Below are 16,900 nucleotides of genomic sequence, written 5' to 3'. Positions count from 1 at the left end.
ATAGATAGATATAATGAGAACTAGATAGATAGATAGATAGATAGATAGATAGATAGATAGATAGATAGATAGATAGATAGATAGATAGATAGATAGATAGAATGAGAAGTAGATAGATAGAATGAGAAGTAGATAGATAGATAGATAGATAGATAGATAGATAGATAGATAGATAGATAGATAGATAGATAGATAGATAGATAGATAGATAGATAGAATGAGAACTAGATAGATATATAGAATGAGAAGTAGATAGATAGATAGATAGATAGATAGATAGATAGATAGATAGATAGATAGATAGATAGATAGATAGAATGAGAACTAGATAGATAGATAGATAGATAGATAGATAGATAGATAGATAGATAGATAGATAGATAGATAGATAGATGGATAGATAGATAGAACGAGAGAACGAGAGAATGATAGAGAGAGAGAGAGAGAGAGAGAGAGAGAGAGAGAGAGATGGATAGATATTTAAGGAGTTTTTAACACTCTTTCTGTCCTCTTGTTTCTACGTTCCATCTCTCTCTCTCTTTTTCTCCTCTATTACCATCATCCGTTGTTCCACAGTAAAGCCTCTGTTCTCGTCAATTATTCATCACATTCAGAGCAGGACACAAACACCAGCCCTCTTTCTCTCCCTCTCTCTCTCTCTCTCTCTCTCTCTCTCTCTCTCTCTCTCTCTCTCTGATGCCCATCAGGGTTAAATCTGATCTCATGTTTTGTCTCAGTAATGTCTGGTGTGACTCGATCACCTGAGTGTTTTCTCTTCAGCAGATGGAGCTCCATTCAGAGAGATTAATGCTGCTGCGGAGGGTTTGAGCCCCTCAGAGTGTGTGTGTGTGTGTGTGTGTGTGTGTGTGTGTGTGAACAGCAGGGGACAGAGAGCCCAAGGTGTCGCCCTCAAACTGAACATCTGTTTCCTGAATAAATATTCTAATGAGGAGCGAATGCGCTCAATTCCCACACTGCACTGCAGTGCTGCTGGCCTCCCCAGAGACCCATGGAGAGACAGGTAACACCACACACCTGTACACACTTCACCTCGACACTCACACACTCACTGCAGTCTCGATGAGAAGAACCGCAATATACCATAGACTGTATAAAACAATTGACGTAGTGTCCATGACGGACGGCACCCGTGGGTTTCATTTTTGACGCCAAAGTGGGCGGAGCCGGCCGTCGCCATCTTGGCAGCGCGTCACTCCCGGATAACCGAAAATGGGACGCGAGGCAGATTAGCTGAGGTGACGTGACGCTTACAGACACCAGACAAACGGCTAGTAGTGACATCAGCAGCAATCCACCTGTCACTCAAGTGGCCACTCCCTTAATTATGGTAAATGGACTGCATTTATATAGCGCTTTCACAGACCTATGGCCACCAAAGCGCTTTACATAGCCTCACATTTACCCATTTACCCATTCACTCACTCATTTGTACACCGACGGCGGTGTCAGCCATGCAAGGCGCCATCCAGCTCGTCGGGAGCAGCTGGGGTTAGGTGTCTTGCTCATGGACACCTCGACACTTGGTCAGGTGGAACCGGGGATTGAACCACCAACCTTTCGGTTTGTAGACAACCTACATGAACCACCTTATGCACAACTTTAAGGCTTAATAGAATTTAAAAGGATGAGTTATAAAAAAAAAAAATCACCCCCTCACAGTTGTCATGAAGGGCAAAATTAGCAATATAGACCAAAACCACTTTTTGAACCAGGCTGTAAACGTATTTTTTTATGCTGTAAAGTTGGGTATTTTAACATGGGGGTCTATGGGATTGACTCTCTTTCGCAGCCTGTCTCTAGCGGCCAGTCGATGAACTGCAGTTTGCAATATACTTCAAACATCTATTTATGATTTATCCGTGCACGTCATTATTTTTTAATTCATGTTCCTTGTAATCTTAAATCAGAATCACTTCCCATCCTCTTGCAACATCTCTTCTCTTCTCTGATGACGAGGGCGGGGCAACCTGTCACTCACATGAGATCAGCCAATAGCAAACCACAACCATCCAATCAATTCCTCACAGACAAAATCAAGCCCCGCCCTACATTTGTTCTTGTTCCAGAAGTGTTTCACACGGATATACGACACAATAGAGAAGAAAAGACCAGCGCAACTTCTGTTCCATGCCGACTTTAAAGGCACTAACAGCCAGAAGCTGCTCACATTTACTCATTCCTTATTCTGACTGTATTCCACATGATTCAAATAAAGTCTGAAACAACACAAATGGAAGTCTGGGGATGATGCTGTGATCAAAACGTGTGAAGCAACTAAAAGCTCTCTTATGTTTCAGCTTCTTCTGTGTCTAGATTTTAGCTCTGCATCATTGTTTTTTTTTGCACATAAACAAACAAATTCTGAAAATCTCTATATAATTCAAACCTCCTGCATTTAGACAGTTGGTTTTCTTTCAAACATTTTTTTTTATTATTTCAAATAACTTTATTCTTAGCAAACAAACAACACATATTTCAATGAAATTATAATAAAAATACAGTTATTATGGAGAGGTTCATAGGTTTGATCACATCTCTTAAACTAACTATAAGCAATAATAGTGATGCTTGACTTAAACTCCAAGTGTTTCCATTCAGTAACTATAATTGATTAGAATAATTCAAATGTAACTCGTGTGTAGGTGCATTATGGGATGAATGTGTGATGAACTCTTCATGACGCTTTTATTTCACTATCCACTACAATGCATTCATTTAAAAAAAGGAAAGAGGAAGAAAAAGATTCTTTGGATCTAAATTTGAATTTAAATATTTGCATGTGTGTTCCTCAAGGCATCAATTAAAATCAATAAAGTTAATCAGCAAAGCTTTGTAAGAAAGCCAAACGTGATTAAAGTAATGATTAATCCATCATTCAGCAGTCTATGCATTAAAGGTGTGGACTGTATAGTGTAAATCATTACAGAGAGTGCAACGTATTTTGTGACGACAATGCATTTCCGAAACAGGATTTTGACATTTTCTGTGGAAAATCCCAGTGGTGTTTGTCTGTGGAAAGTCTGTGGGATGTTTTCTGAAGCGTCTGATCAGTTATCAGCACAAACTCTCTTCAACAACACACATGATTCGAGGCAAACTTATTCAAGTGAACCGCACTAACAGAGCGATCGCACCAGGGTTTATTTTCATCCAACCAAACCTGATCCAACCAAAGTGTGAACACACCCAAAAACACTGAATGCATAAATCACAAAAAAAGTAACACACACACAGTACATAGAGACTTTCATATTTACACTAGATAAATTGTGTGACTTCAGTCTCTCTCATTCAGAGTTTTCTTTTCCAAATTAATGAGTTAAACTGCAGCGAAGAGTGTGACGGACAAATCACAAACACACACGGAATCAGAATCAGTGCACAGGATTTACAGAAAAAACAACACACAGAGACCATGAGAAGCAGCACAGAGTCTGAACGCTAAACACACACTATTAAATACAGCACAGGAGGTTTACAGGACGATTGTGCTGATTCTATAAATACACACACACACACACACGTGATCTTCACTCCTGCGGTCAGCACTCATGTTCTTCTCACTGATGTGGACACTTGATCATCAGTGAACGTCTATGACCGTACGGAAACACCTCACTCCGTCACATAATCCTGACCACTCGACGAAGTTCACAGAATACAGAGAAGTGAACAAAGATGAACTCATTTGAAGCTCACTGAGACTGAACGAAACACATCTGAGAAATACGTCCACTCGTATTGAGCTCAGAGATGAACTCACAGAAACACACTCCTGGATGAACAAGAAATCACACACCAGATGTCTTCTGTGTCTCGGTTGTTTCTCCTAAACACCAATGAGCGCGAATGGAGATCAAAAAGAGACTTTTGTTAGAAATTCTTACGATTTCTCCACTGAGAACAACACCCATAATCTCACACTATTTCAGAAGGAGATTTTAGGAGAAAAATCTGAGCTCATGTTAATACTGAGAAACATATTAAGTTCCCTGAGAAATGAAAGAGCAACATCTGAGCAATAATATTTCCATAAATCACCCATAGAAAAGAAAAAGGAGAAAGGAGATCTCGTCGAGGTCTCAAATGTTTCTCCAAGACATCGATGAGATTGAATGGAGCGCAAATGGAGTCGTCTTTTTCACAGATCCCAGGTTTCTCCTCTAGAGCTTCAGAAGAGATCTCAAATTTGATGTTAAGAGAAACATCTAAGACTATGTTGATACCAAGACACACATTTAGTTCCCTGAGTTATGAAAGAGAAACATCTGAGCAATAACATTTTCCTAAATCACCACAGAAAAGAAAAATCACAAAGGAAATCTCACTGATGTCTCAAATCTCTCTCCAAGACATCATCTCATCATCTCTGAGACTCAATGGAGAGCAAATATCTCAAAACATGTCTCCTCTAGAGTTTCAGAAGAGATCTTAATTTGTATTTCTTTTGATTTTTGGAGAAACATTTGAGATAATGTTGATACCAAGAAACAACACAAGTTCCCTGAGAAATGAAAGAGCAACATCTGAGCAATAACATTTCCATAAATGCCCATAGAAAAGAAAAATGAGGTCTCAAATGTTCCTCCAAGACATCGATGAGATTGAATAGAGCGCAAATGGAGTTGCCTTTTTCACAGATCTCACATTTCTCTTCTAGAGCTTCAGATGAGATCTCAAATTTGATTTAAACAGAAACATCTGAGACTATGTTGATACCAAGATATACATTAAGTTCCCTGAGCTGTGAAAGAGCAACATAACATTTTTCGAAATGGGCCATAGAAAATAAAAACCAGAAAAGGAAATCTCACTGAGGTCTCAAATCTTTCTCCAAGACGTCAATGAGACTGAATGAAGAGCAAAAAAAGAAAGAAAAACAGATCTCACATATGTCTCTTCTAGAGTTTCAGAAGAGTTATTGATTTGTATTTCTTTTACAATTTTGGAGAAACATTTGAGATAATGTTGATACCAAGAAACAACACAAGTTCTCTAAGCCATGAAAGTGCAACATCACATTTTCCTAAAACGGCCATAGAAAAGAAAAACCCCAAACGGAAATCTCACTAATGTCTCAAATCTTTCTCCAAGACGTCAATGAGACTGAATGGAGACTGCCTACCAGATCACATATATGTCTCTTCTAGAGTTTTATAAGAGATCTTAATTTGTATTTCTTTTGATTTTTGGAAAAACATTTGAGATAAAGTTGATACCAAGACACATACTTTCAGCCATGAAACAGCCATGAAAGAGCAACATCGGAGCAATAACAGTTTTCTGAATCGCCCGTAGAAAATAATAAATCACAAGGGAAATCTCATTGATGTCTCAAATCTCTCTCCAAGACGGAGCAAATGGAGTCGCTTGCAGATCTCATGTAGAGTTTCAAAGAAACCTCAATAATGTCTCAAACTGTGCTCAGATGCCAATCTCAATATGACCTCAAACATTTCATTCATCAAATGATTTGAGTCGCTCCACATTAAATTTAAAGCTCTATACTCTTACTCTGACAAAGTCTAACTCCATGAGGTTCATCCTAAACTCCCTGTCCCGAGCCAAACAGAAGTGAGCAGTTCACAGTGGATCAAACACAAGCGCAGTGAACATGAACATCGCGTTTCTCCAGACATGCAGCAAATGCGTCGATCTTCATACTCACCCAAAAGTACATCATCATTTCAGCCAGGAAAACCCTCAACAGATATTTCTCTCTCTCTCTCTCTGTCTCTCTTGAGTTCAGGACAGCTGGATTCTCCTCCCGTCTCCTCCAACACTTCTCCTCCTCTCCTCGCCTCTGACTTTCCTGATGTTTGAGCGTCTAGTTTCTCGGGAAACACCTGGAGAAGCGGCGTCAGTGTGTCTGATACTCTTTTACTCCTTCCTTTGCTCTCGTCTCACAGCAGCTTTACTTTAAGACTGAGTCTGAACCAGGATCACAGCGTTCTCCAGCGGGGGGGAGAGAGAGAGAGAGAGAGAGAGAGAGAGAGAGAGAGAGAGAGAGAGAGAGAGAGAGAGAGAGCGAGCGAGGGGGTTTTCTCTGATGACAGTATTGATGGCGGATGTGAGTGAACAGGCTCTACCCACAATCCTCTCAAAATACGCCGTCTGAAACCCAACAAGCACCACAAGCAAACAACATAAAGCAGAGAAGAACATATAAAGATGGAGGACCGAGCCGGATTTCTTTCACTGCGAAGCATCTCACATTTCTACTCATAATGAAAGGAAAATAATAATATAGTTTGTTTTGTTTTTTTCAAGATTTTTTTTATTTTTATTATTTAATAAAAAGTGAATTTACAGTAAGCACACTGAAAAAAGTAAACATGAAATGTTGAAGTAGAAGGACTGAGATATTATTTTCGTGTAAAACGTACTCCAATAATCTTTGTTTTAATTACAGCTTTGAAAAATATTTTTTTACGGTGCAATTATTTATTTTTTTACATTATGACATTAAACCCAAATTTGTGATAAAAAACAAATAATTGTGATAAAATTATATACTATATTTTGCATTTATTTTGCAAGAAAACATTTTGTTTTGAACGAAAATGTATTTATTATATTATTATTTTTGTTGTTAAATTATTACATAATTTGTATGACAATTAAGCACATTAAACCCACAATTTTATTAACGTAATGCAAAAAAAAAAAAAAAAAAATGTTCTTCTTTCTTTTCTCCCCATTAGTGTAATGTGGACAACAACAAAATTTTTATTATTATTATTATTATTATTATTATTAATAATTATGTTCATGAAAATTTTTTACCCAATTTTTCATTAACGCAAAGCAAAAAAAAAAAAAAAAAAAAAAAAAAATCCCATTACTGTAATGTAAAAAAAAATATTTAACATATTTTGTAAAAAAACATTTTATATTTTGCAGGAAGATATTTTAAGGGCCATTACTTTTTTTTTTTTTTTTTTGCACTGTGATTATTTTCATGACAACATTTAACCCAAATATTTATAAATGTAATGCAAAAAAAAAAAAAAAAAAACTTATACACATTAACATATTTTACAAAAGTTTTGCAAGAAAATATTTTATATTCATGACCATTACGCACATTTGACAAAATATTATTAATGTATGCTATTACTGTAATGTGAAAAAAAAAAAAAATTATAAGCATTTATACACTGTGGTTGCATTTGTTGTGCCTTTCATTTTTACTGTAATACAGTGCTAAAAATGTATAAAAGCATTGGTATTAATAAAAAAATACTGCATTACAGTAATGAGAATCACCTATAAGAATAACTGGAAAAAAGTAAAATTACTGCATTACAGTAATGAGATTTTGCATGAAAATGTGCTAAAATGTCAATGCAAAAAAAAAAAAAGGTCTTAATGGTCTTCAAAATAGGCTTTGTTTTATTAATAATTCAGCATTTTTCTTTCAGATGTGGGGATGAAATGTGGCCTAGATGTGTTATACAAATCCCCCCTAAAGTCAGTTCATCCCTTTATATAAAGAGAAACGGAGTGAGTGAGAAGTCCATGAGACGCTGTAGTTTCATCACTGCTGCGTCAGCACATTTTAAAAACAGGTCATCAATATCTGCCTGCAGGACACACTTTAAAAACCAGCGTATAAACCACAGACACACACACACACAGAGAATCTGCTGCTGTGCCAGATAAACGCTGCACACACACACACAGCCTGTACTGTAACACCAGCGCACTCTTCTGCAGCCCGCCGTCTCCTTTAATTGGATTTTTATCTGTGGTCATTTTTTTCTTCTCTCTAGTATCTCTCTTAGACCTCTGAGGAATATTTTTTTAGAAATGATAATTAGACTACAAGAGGAAAAAAAAAAATACATTAAGTTCAGATCTCCACTCGTCTCACGGCTGATGTGAACACGCGAGGAAAATAAACGTGTTGTTGTCTGTGCCCTGCTTTACACCACACGAATCTGGACAATCTGATTCTTTCACTCTAGTCTGATTCTCCAGTTTGATTCTCTGGATTTAGTTTGATTCTCTAATCTGAATCTCTGACTCATGCTTACAGTTTGATTCTTCAACTCTAGTTTGATTATTTGACTCAGATTTTTCTTTCCTCTAGTTTGATTCTTTGATTGTCTAATTGATTCAAATTTGAATCTTTGACTCTAGTTTGATCGTCAACTGTAGTTCTAGTTTGACTCTCCGATTACTCTGCTATAATTAGACTCTCAGACTAGTTTGATTTTTAAACTAACAGGTGAACATCTCTTCAACTTTACGAATCGCACCTGTTGTTTCTCTCAGCATCAACAAACAGCATCACACACATATATCACATCAACACACATCACTGTGTTGAACTGAATCCCGAAAGCATATTTACCCTCCACACACACACCTGCTTGGCGCGAACATGCGACGCCACTCGCACTGAGATTGAATGCTTAGGGAAGTGATGTCATCAAGTCAAGCACAAATCCACCTGTTCATATCAATCACGGACGCACAAACAAACCACACTGTATCAACACACACACACACAGATCCTCTCTCACCTGTGTGCTGAAGAGAGGAAGTCCCAATCGCCACAGGTGATCGGTCAGGACCCTCCCGTACACCTGAGCGACACCGGTCGACTTACACACACCACCTGAACACAAAACACAAGACAAAGACTCACGACAGCTGCACACACAAGAGAATAGCATTGCTCAGATGCTGCTCTATCATAGACTTTCATTGAGTTCTCAGTTGTTTCTCGTTCAACTGTCATACAAATTATTTTCCGGCAAAAACGAGCATAAAAATCAGTCTACGGGCTTTCATAGACAACATACACTCTAAAAAATTGGGTTATTTTTTCTACCCAAATTCTGGGTTGAGCCTTTTTGGTCAATTTTTTTGGGTTATTTTTTCAGTGTTTGGGTAGTTTTTGTGTTACCCAGATCCTGGGTCAGACGTAACAACCCAGTGTTTGGGTAGTTTTTGTGTTACCCAGATCCTGAGTCAGACGTAATAACCCAGTGTTTGGGTAGTTTTCGTGTTACCCAGATCCTGGGTCAGATGTAATAACCCAGTGTTTGGGTAGTTTTCGTGTTACCCAGATCCTGGGTCAGACGTAATAACCCAGTGTTTGGGTAGTTTTCGTGTTACCCAGATCCTGGGTCAGACGTAATAACCCAGTGTTTGGGTAGTTTTTGTGTTACCCAGATCCTGGGTCAGACGTAATAACCCAGTGTTTGGGTAGTTTTCGTGTTACCCAGATCCTGGGTCAGACGTAACAACCCAGTGTTTGGGTAGTTTTCGTGTTACCCAGATCCTGAGTCAGACGTAATAACCCAGTGTTTGGGTAGTTTTCGTGTTACCCAGATCCTGGGTCAGACGTACTAACCCAGTGTTTGGGTAGTTTTCGTGTTACCCAGATCCTGGGTCAGATGTAATAACCCAGTGTTTGGGTAGTTTTCGTGTTACCCAGATCCTGGGTCAGACGTAATAACCCAGTGTTTGGGTAGTTTTTGTGTTACCCAGATCCTGGGTCAGACGTAATAACCCAGTGTTTGGGTAGTTTTCGTGTTACCCAGATCCTGGGTCAGACGTAATAACCCAGTGTTTGGGTAGTTTTCGTGTTACCCAGATCCTGGGTCAGACGTAATAACCCAGTGTTTGGGTAGTTTTCGTGTTACCCAGATCCTGGGTCAGACGTAATAACCCAGTGTTTGGGTAGTTTTTGTGTTACCCAGATCCTGGGTCAGACGTAATAACCCAGTGTTTGGGTAGTTTTCGTGTTACCCAGATCCTGGGTCAGACGTAACAACCCAGTGTTTGGGTAGTTTTCGTGTTACCCAGATCCTGGGTCAGACGTAACAACCCAGTGTTTGGGTAGTTTTCGTGTTACCCAGATCCTGAGTCAGACGTAATAACCCAGTGTTTGGGTAGTTTTCGTGTTACCCAGATCCTGGGTCAGACGTACTAACCCAGTGTTTGGGTAGTTTTCGTGTTACCCAGATCCTGGGTCAGATGTAATAACCCAGTGTTTGGGTAGTTTTCGTGTTACCCAGATCCTGGGTCAGACGTAATAACCCAGTGTTTGGGTAGTTTTTGTGTTACCCAGATCCTGGGTCAGACGTAATAACCCAGTGTTTGGGTAGTTTTCGTGTTACCCAGATCCTGGGTCAGACGTAACAACCCAGTGTTTGGGTAGTTTTCGTGTTACCCAGATCCTGAGTCAGACGTAATAACCCAGTGTTTGGGTAGTTTTCGTGTTACCCAGATCCTGGGTCAGACGTAACAACCCAGTGATTGGGTTATTTATCGCGGCTTTCTGCGACCTCTTCAGGAGAGAGCAGTGCAGCTCTGTCAAAATGGTGCATGTCTTAAGTAAAATACAGGTTTGTGTAAATTTTTTGTATCTATAAATTCGTTATTGCTCTGTATATTGTTAAATTTCATGCAGAGCAACATACAGGGGCACGATGTGAGTCACCGAGTGTCGCGTCGGTCTTTTCGCTTGATGGAAACGCCTGATGCCTCCCATAAAACTTTATAGTTTTATATAAAAAAAAAGATACAGAATATAAATGCTTAGAAAGTTAGAATATGTTCTCAGAACTGTACACTGATTGTATTTTTTAGAAGGTAGGAAGTCGGGGAAGGTCTCGTTTTTAAGTTTCGTTACAGGCTGTTCACACATTGGCATGACTAACAAACATATAGCCTCGCCCCTTTGTTTAAATAATATTTTTGTTGTAGTTCATCATCGTATGCATATTAATGAAGACAACCCGACTTTATTATTGACTTCAACTGATTTTCTATCAGATTAAAGACAGAAATCTGTGCATCTTATGAGCATTTTTAACTAGCAATGGCACATTATGATGATATTTCACTATATTAGGGAGCACTTTTGGCCTTCACAAGTGTAGCCAAACACATTAACATACACACACAGATAGAGAGAGAGAAACACACACTCATGCAGACAGCACATGCATTATTTAAGAGCAAAACGGCCATTACAGAGATGCATTCGCCGAGGGTCAGCATGTCTATTACACCACAAACACACACGTCATCTTCATCTAGTAAGTTGTAAATAAAACAAAAGATTATTGGAGTACGTTTTACAAGAAAATACTATTTCTATGTCAAAACTGCACGTTTAAATCAACATCTCTAATTATTTGTGAATTTACTCGTGAAAAAATGTTTCAAAGTAAATCCTACACCTATTTTTTTTTTCAGTGTACAGCACGAGCACATGTTAAATATGAACACATCAAAGATTGATCTGCAGACAGAAACACGTGAAACCGCGTCGTTTCAGAGACATCTGGAGGCATTTCTGCGGTTATTGACGACCTCTCTGTGTTCTGCTCGAGTCACTGGGTTCCAGGTGCATTTTGAGGCAGTTTGAGTTGTTTTATGTGATGTGTGTGTGCAGTTTTTCGTCTCTCTCCGCATACTCGACAGCCTCCTGCACCGACTGCATCAAATATTAACACTGCGATTAAACGCTACAGAGAGATAGAGAGAGAGAGAGAGAGATGAGCGAGCCTGTCGATGCTTGTAGTAGCTGCCGCAGTGAGACTGTGTCTGTGTGTGTGTGTGTGTGTGTGTGTGTGTGTGTGTGTGTGTGTGTGTGTGTGTGTGTGTGTGTGTGGTTGGCTGGAGCTCACTAATCACTTAGGGTAATGCTGACCTCAAGAGCCGCCTCACACACACACACACACACACACACAAACAAACACACACACACACACACACAGTGATCTGGCTGGTGGGATCATGTCTTGAAAAACTGATACAAATACTGTATACAAGTCCATACATGAAAAATAAGAACGTTTGACATCTGATCTTTTTACATCTTATCGTGTGTGGTGTGTGTGTGTGTGTGTGTGTGTGTGTGTGTGTGTGTAAGTGTATGAGTATGAGTGTGTGTGTGTGTGTGTGTGTGTGTGTGTGTGTGTGTGTGTAAGTGTATGAGTATGAGTGTGTGTGTGTGTGTGTGTGTGTGTGTGTGTGTGTGTGTGTGCGTGCGTGTGTGTGTGAGAGTGTGTGAGAGTGTTAGTGTTAGTGTACCAGAAAACGGTTCGTTTACTTTACTGCATGCGTTATTAAAGCTGCAATGAACCCGTTCTCTCGTCCTTCACTCTCTGTTTCCTTCTTTTACCACAAAAAATAAATAAATAAATAAAAAGAAACAAGTGGATGAAACATTCATAAACATCAAACCGTCTGCACTTACAGGGGAATAATCTACTGTGCATCGTTTAATATTTCTCTCACTGTCTGATTTTAATCATAAAAACACTAATGAGTCCACATACATAATGCAAAGCACCAAGGGAGGGATCCATATCTGTCATAAATAGTTATTAATTTGATCATTACCACCATAATCTAAAATATTATTCATTAAATTATACTAAATAACAATGAAATAAATAAAAAAATCAGAGAGAGTATATATGATTGTAAAATAGGGAGAGTTGTAACACCCCCAAATCTACCAATCAGGGATAAGCTAATGACTTATGATCAATATATATATATATATATATATATATATATATATATATATATATATATATATAAACTGCTTTTAATATAACTGAATGAACAGACATGCATGTGTGTGTTTGGTGATGATGAACTGATCAGGGCTTTTACACAGACGAGTTTGTTTACCTACTTCAGACTCTCAATCAATGACCCTTCCAGATTAATTGAGATGCTTTACATTGATTTTTCAAATGGGGGGGGGGGGGGGGGGGGGCTGTTGCCAGGGCGATCACTAGGGTCAGGGGTTACGTGCTCTATGCTTACACACACACACACTGCAGGATGTTTCCTCTCATTCAAAAAGATCCAATATTCTTAAAGTCCCCCCTGGTGGAAATCCAGTTTTTACTGTTGTTTATATGTCTATGTGGTGTTTTTAATATGTTTTAAGACAAACCATGAGTAAATTCATAAGTCGACACCATTGCTGAGTATTTTCTCCTTAAAACTGCAGTGAACCAAAGACAGTATCAAAAACACGGTGTGAAATCGCTGGTGTTTCTGACATCACAAACTACCTTATAACCAATCAGATCAACGTGTGATCGTCAACCAGTGGATCTCTGAGCTGCTGTGAGTGAGTGGAGGCGGAGCTCATTTGCATATTCATAGAACTGTGCATACTAAATGAGGAAAAGGTGTAGAGTTACATTCAAGATATTATAAGGCATGAAGATTTTTTTTTTTGTTGTTTTTCAAGGAAAAATGATTAAATATGTCATTTGGAGATTAGTTTTAAGGGATAAAATGATTGACTACAGGGGGACTTTAATGGAATTGAGGTAAACTTTTTAACACTATTAAATTGACCTTAAAAAACAAACAAACAAACAAACAAAACAAACAAAACAAACAAACAAACAAACAAACAAACAAAAACAAAACAAACAAACAAACAAATTAACACAAAAACAAATTGATTTAAATTGTATTATGACTACTAGATGCAATAAATCCAACTGACTTTGAACAAACATTCAATAAATCAATCAATCAATAAAATGTTAATTGTGTTATGGCTACTAGATACAACAAATCCAAAGGACTTCAAACAAACAAACAAGAAAGAAAGAAAGAAAGAAAGAAAGAAAGAAAGAAAGAAAGAAAGAAAGAAAGAAAGAAAGAAAGAAAGAAAGAAATGTTAATTTTGTTATGGCTACTACAGTAGATGCAATAAAACCAACTTACTTTGAACAATGAGCCAAATAAATAAATAAATAAATAATTTAATATGCGTGCATATACGTATACCATACATCATGCATACTAGATGCAAATCCCAAGGATCAAAGAAGCAAAATAAATAAACAAGCAAAAAAAAAAAAAAAAAAAAAATGGTTACACAATTTTGTGGCATAAAAACCCCCCTGAATGAACTGTGTAATTAGATGGACAGTTTTAAAAACACACTCATCAATCACTATCATCAGTTGTGTGATAAAGCAAGCTGGATTCATTCCAGCAAACAAACAAACTAAATATCAAACGGTTGCGGGTAAGAGAAGACGGGCCTGACTTCCACCGCTCCTTCATACACACAGCATTGGAAACGCTACTGTAATACTTTGACAGCAGAAAGTGAGAAACAGATGCTGTGAGTACTCTAACTGTTCTCACATTGATGACACGAACACACGTGTCAGATGATATCATGTGAAAAGACAGAGAGAGAGAGAGAGAGAGAGAGAGAGAGAAAGAGAGAGAGAGAGATCCCGAGACAGACAGCACCTCTTCATTAGTCTGAGCGTCCTCATTAGACACTGGAGTCATTAGAGAGAATACACTCACACACTCACACAAGTACAAAATAATGTAACAGATCTCGGTTACGTCCAAGCTGGTGACTATTAGAACATGGAAACTGGTTTATAACTGGTCTGAGCGGCAGCGTGTGAATTATACAATGACTTTGGACTTTTAGGTCATTCCGTGTCAACTCAACCAGAGGTCCCCGGCTAACAGTTTTTAGATTTTGATCATTTTTTTCTGGTGAAAGAAATGCATTAATGAAGAAGAAAGCCAGAATATTAAATGTCATGGCTGAATAATTACCAAGTAATCCACTAATTTGTAGAGCAGGGTCAAAATGACAATTTGGAGCCAGATTAAAGGGGGGTACAAATGACTTTAGAAAGATGGCAGCATCATTATTTTATTATTTACTCAGAGATTGGTAGGTCTGTTAGTAAAATCTGTTGACTTTAGCGATCTTTGTTGGATTTTATGCCAACGTTGAGAGTTCAAAAATGGAGAAAAGTACTTGTGGTTTTTTGCCCTAAGTTGGCCCCATGCCTGTAACTCAAGAAATATTAAAGATATCTTAATATCCTTCTAGATTTTGGTTCTTCACAAACTTTTCGTTTGGTGTCTTCATTTGTAAGACCCTATATCCTTCAATTCCAGACATATGAGGATTTCAGTGTGGCTCCATGAATAAATTGTACACATTTTCAGTGGTCGTAATCCAAATGTCAGTCACTTTGCGTACAGCTGATACTTTTTTCCATTTAAAGATGTCTGAAGAACAAATAGTCTTGAAACTAGAAATGTTTCTCATTTCTTTTTTTCAATCAACACAATTGCAGCCATAGAACATTCCTGTCCGAGGGGCAAAAATATTGTTTTTCCAAACTTTGCGTGCCTGTAACTTTTTGCGTGCCAGAAATTTGAATATCCTTCTAGATTCTAATTCCTAATAAACTTTTCTTTTGGTATCTTCAATTTAAAGGCCCTATATGGTTCAATCCCAGAGATATAGGGATGCCAACACGGTAACATGTAGTTATGATACTGCCTATGTGAACTCTTGCTAGCTTCAGAAGCTATAAAAATCAACAAAATCCCCCAAATATCCCTTAAACTGCTTCAAATATAGATTCTTATAAATACACTTCTGAGAGCAAGTTAATGTGCCTCAACTTGATAATCTCCGTGAATTTTTGGCACTCAGAGATATGTGTTGTATGCAATTGTTCTGAGGGGAACAATATACATTTCTAGTTTCAACAATATTTGTTCTTCAGATATTCCTTTTCAAAAGTAAAAAGTATCAGCTGTGTGCAAAGTGAACCACATTTGGTTTTTGATCATTGAAAATGTGTATAATTTATCAATTTACTCATGGAACCACATTAAGATCTCCATATCTCTGGGACTGAACCATCGAGGGCCTTTAAAATGAAGATGGCAAAATATTTTTTTGTTAAGAACCAGGATCTTAAAGTAGCCTATATTTGTTATGGCCCGTAACAAAATATAGCTTGTTAGTTTTAATAAAACAAATAATGGGTACGAAGTACGAACCGAACATATATAAGTGACACTGAGATATCTTTAATATTTCTTGAGTTACAGACATGCAAATTTAAAAAAACAAAACAAAACAAAAAACAAGAAGTGCTTCTCCCCATTTTTGAACTCTCACCGTTGGCATATAATGCAACAAAGATTGCTAAAGTCAACAGATTTTACTAACAGACCTACCAATCTCTGAGTAATAATAATATAATGATGCTGCCATATTTCTAAAGTCATTTTACCCCCCTGTAATCTGGCTCCAAATCTCAGGTAATTCTTTTTAATTTTGACCCCCTTAACAAAATGCACAGTAAATATACATGCATATTCATGACATTTAATATTTTGGCTTTCTTCACTATTTATGTTTGTCTGGCTTCCGAAAAAATCTTAACAAAATCAAAAACTTGGAAGTTTCTAAAATTTGTTAGATTTAACATGGAATGACCCTTTGTTTTTTGCTTGTTTCTAAAATAATTGTTCTGAGAAAAGCTCACTGAATGACACTGGGTGTAATATGTTCGATCTAATGCAATGAAACTCAGACATGTTTAAGTGTCTTAACAGCCCACATACAGCTTGAACCAGCCAGAAACCTGCTGTAAACACAGTTAGCAGTTCCGCAGTTGTTTGAGTGTCTGAAACACTTCTTCATGAACACGACTGTCAGAAACCAGCTTCATTCATCAGACGTCTGCATGTTTAAAACCCGTCACGGCCGGCGGGCAAACACGCAAACGCACACGACAACCAATAAACTCGAGCGGCAACAAAAGATTGAAAGCGAGAATCTGAAGAATGGCTCTGGGCGATCGGCGGAGCTCCACTCTCGCAGATTCATCAAGCTCTGAGAGACTCTGTGCTCCACTTTCACACGACAACAACAACAACCTCAAAAACAGACCAACTTACACTCAGATCCTGATCTTTATTGAGTTTCATCTGTATTTATTAGTCAAATCGGGTCTATGGAGGTTTTAAAACACTCATCGCTTGGTAAATGAGACGCTGGAGATCTGGAGAGTTTAGCATATCTTCA

General features: G+C 37.9%; 1 protein-coding gene across 11 annotated transcripts in view; it reads right to left on the bottom strand.

The window, feature by feature from the left end:
• rbfox3b (RNA binding fox-1 homolog 3b) overlaps nt 1-16,900 on the bottom strand; it is a 293,709-nt gene that overhangs the window by 99,330 nt on the left and 177,479 nt on the right. For 7 of the 11 annotated variants that reach the window (XM_084121924.1, XM_084121925.1, XM_084121927.1 and 4 more), the window contains one exon: nt 8,553-8,647. The exons of 3 other annotated variants lie outside the window; for them this stretch is intronic. In XM_084121924.1, coding sequence (XP_083978050.1) covers nt 8,553-8,647 — 95 coding nt within the window. Of the gene's footprint in view, nt 1-5,689; nt 5,882-8,552; nt 8,648-16,900 lie in introns of those variants that run through there. One more of the 11 variants, XM_084121929.1, reaches the window with a different exon arrangement.

Source organism: Abramis brama, assembly GCF_963993115.1.
Source record: "Abramis brama genome assembly, chromosome: 1".
Classification (NCBI taxonomy): Eukaryota; Metazoa; Chordata; class Actinopteri; order Cypriniformes; family Leuciscidae; genus Abramis; species Abramis brama.
The sequence above is the reverse complement of the archived record's forward strand: the minus strand, read 5'-3'. Positions and strand labels throughout refer to the sequence as shown.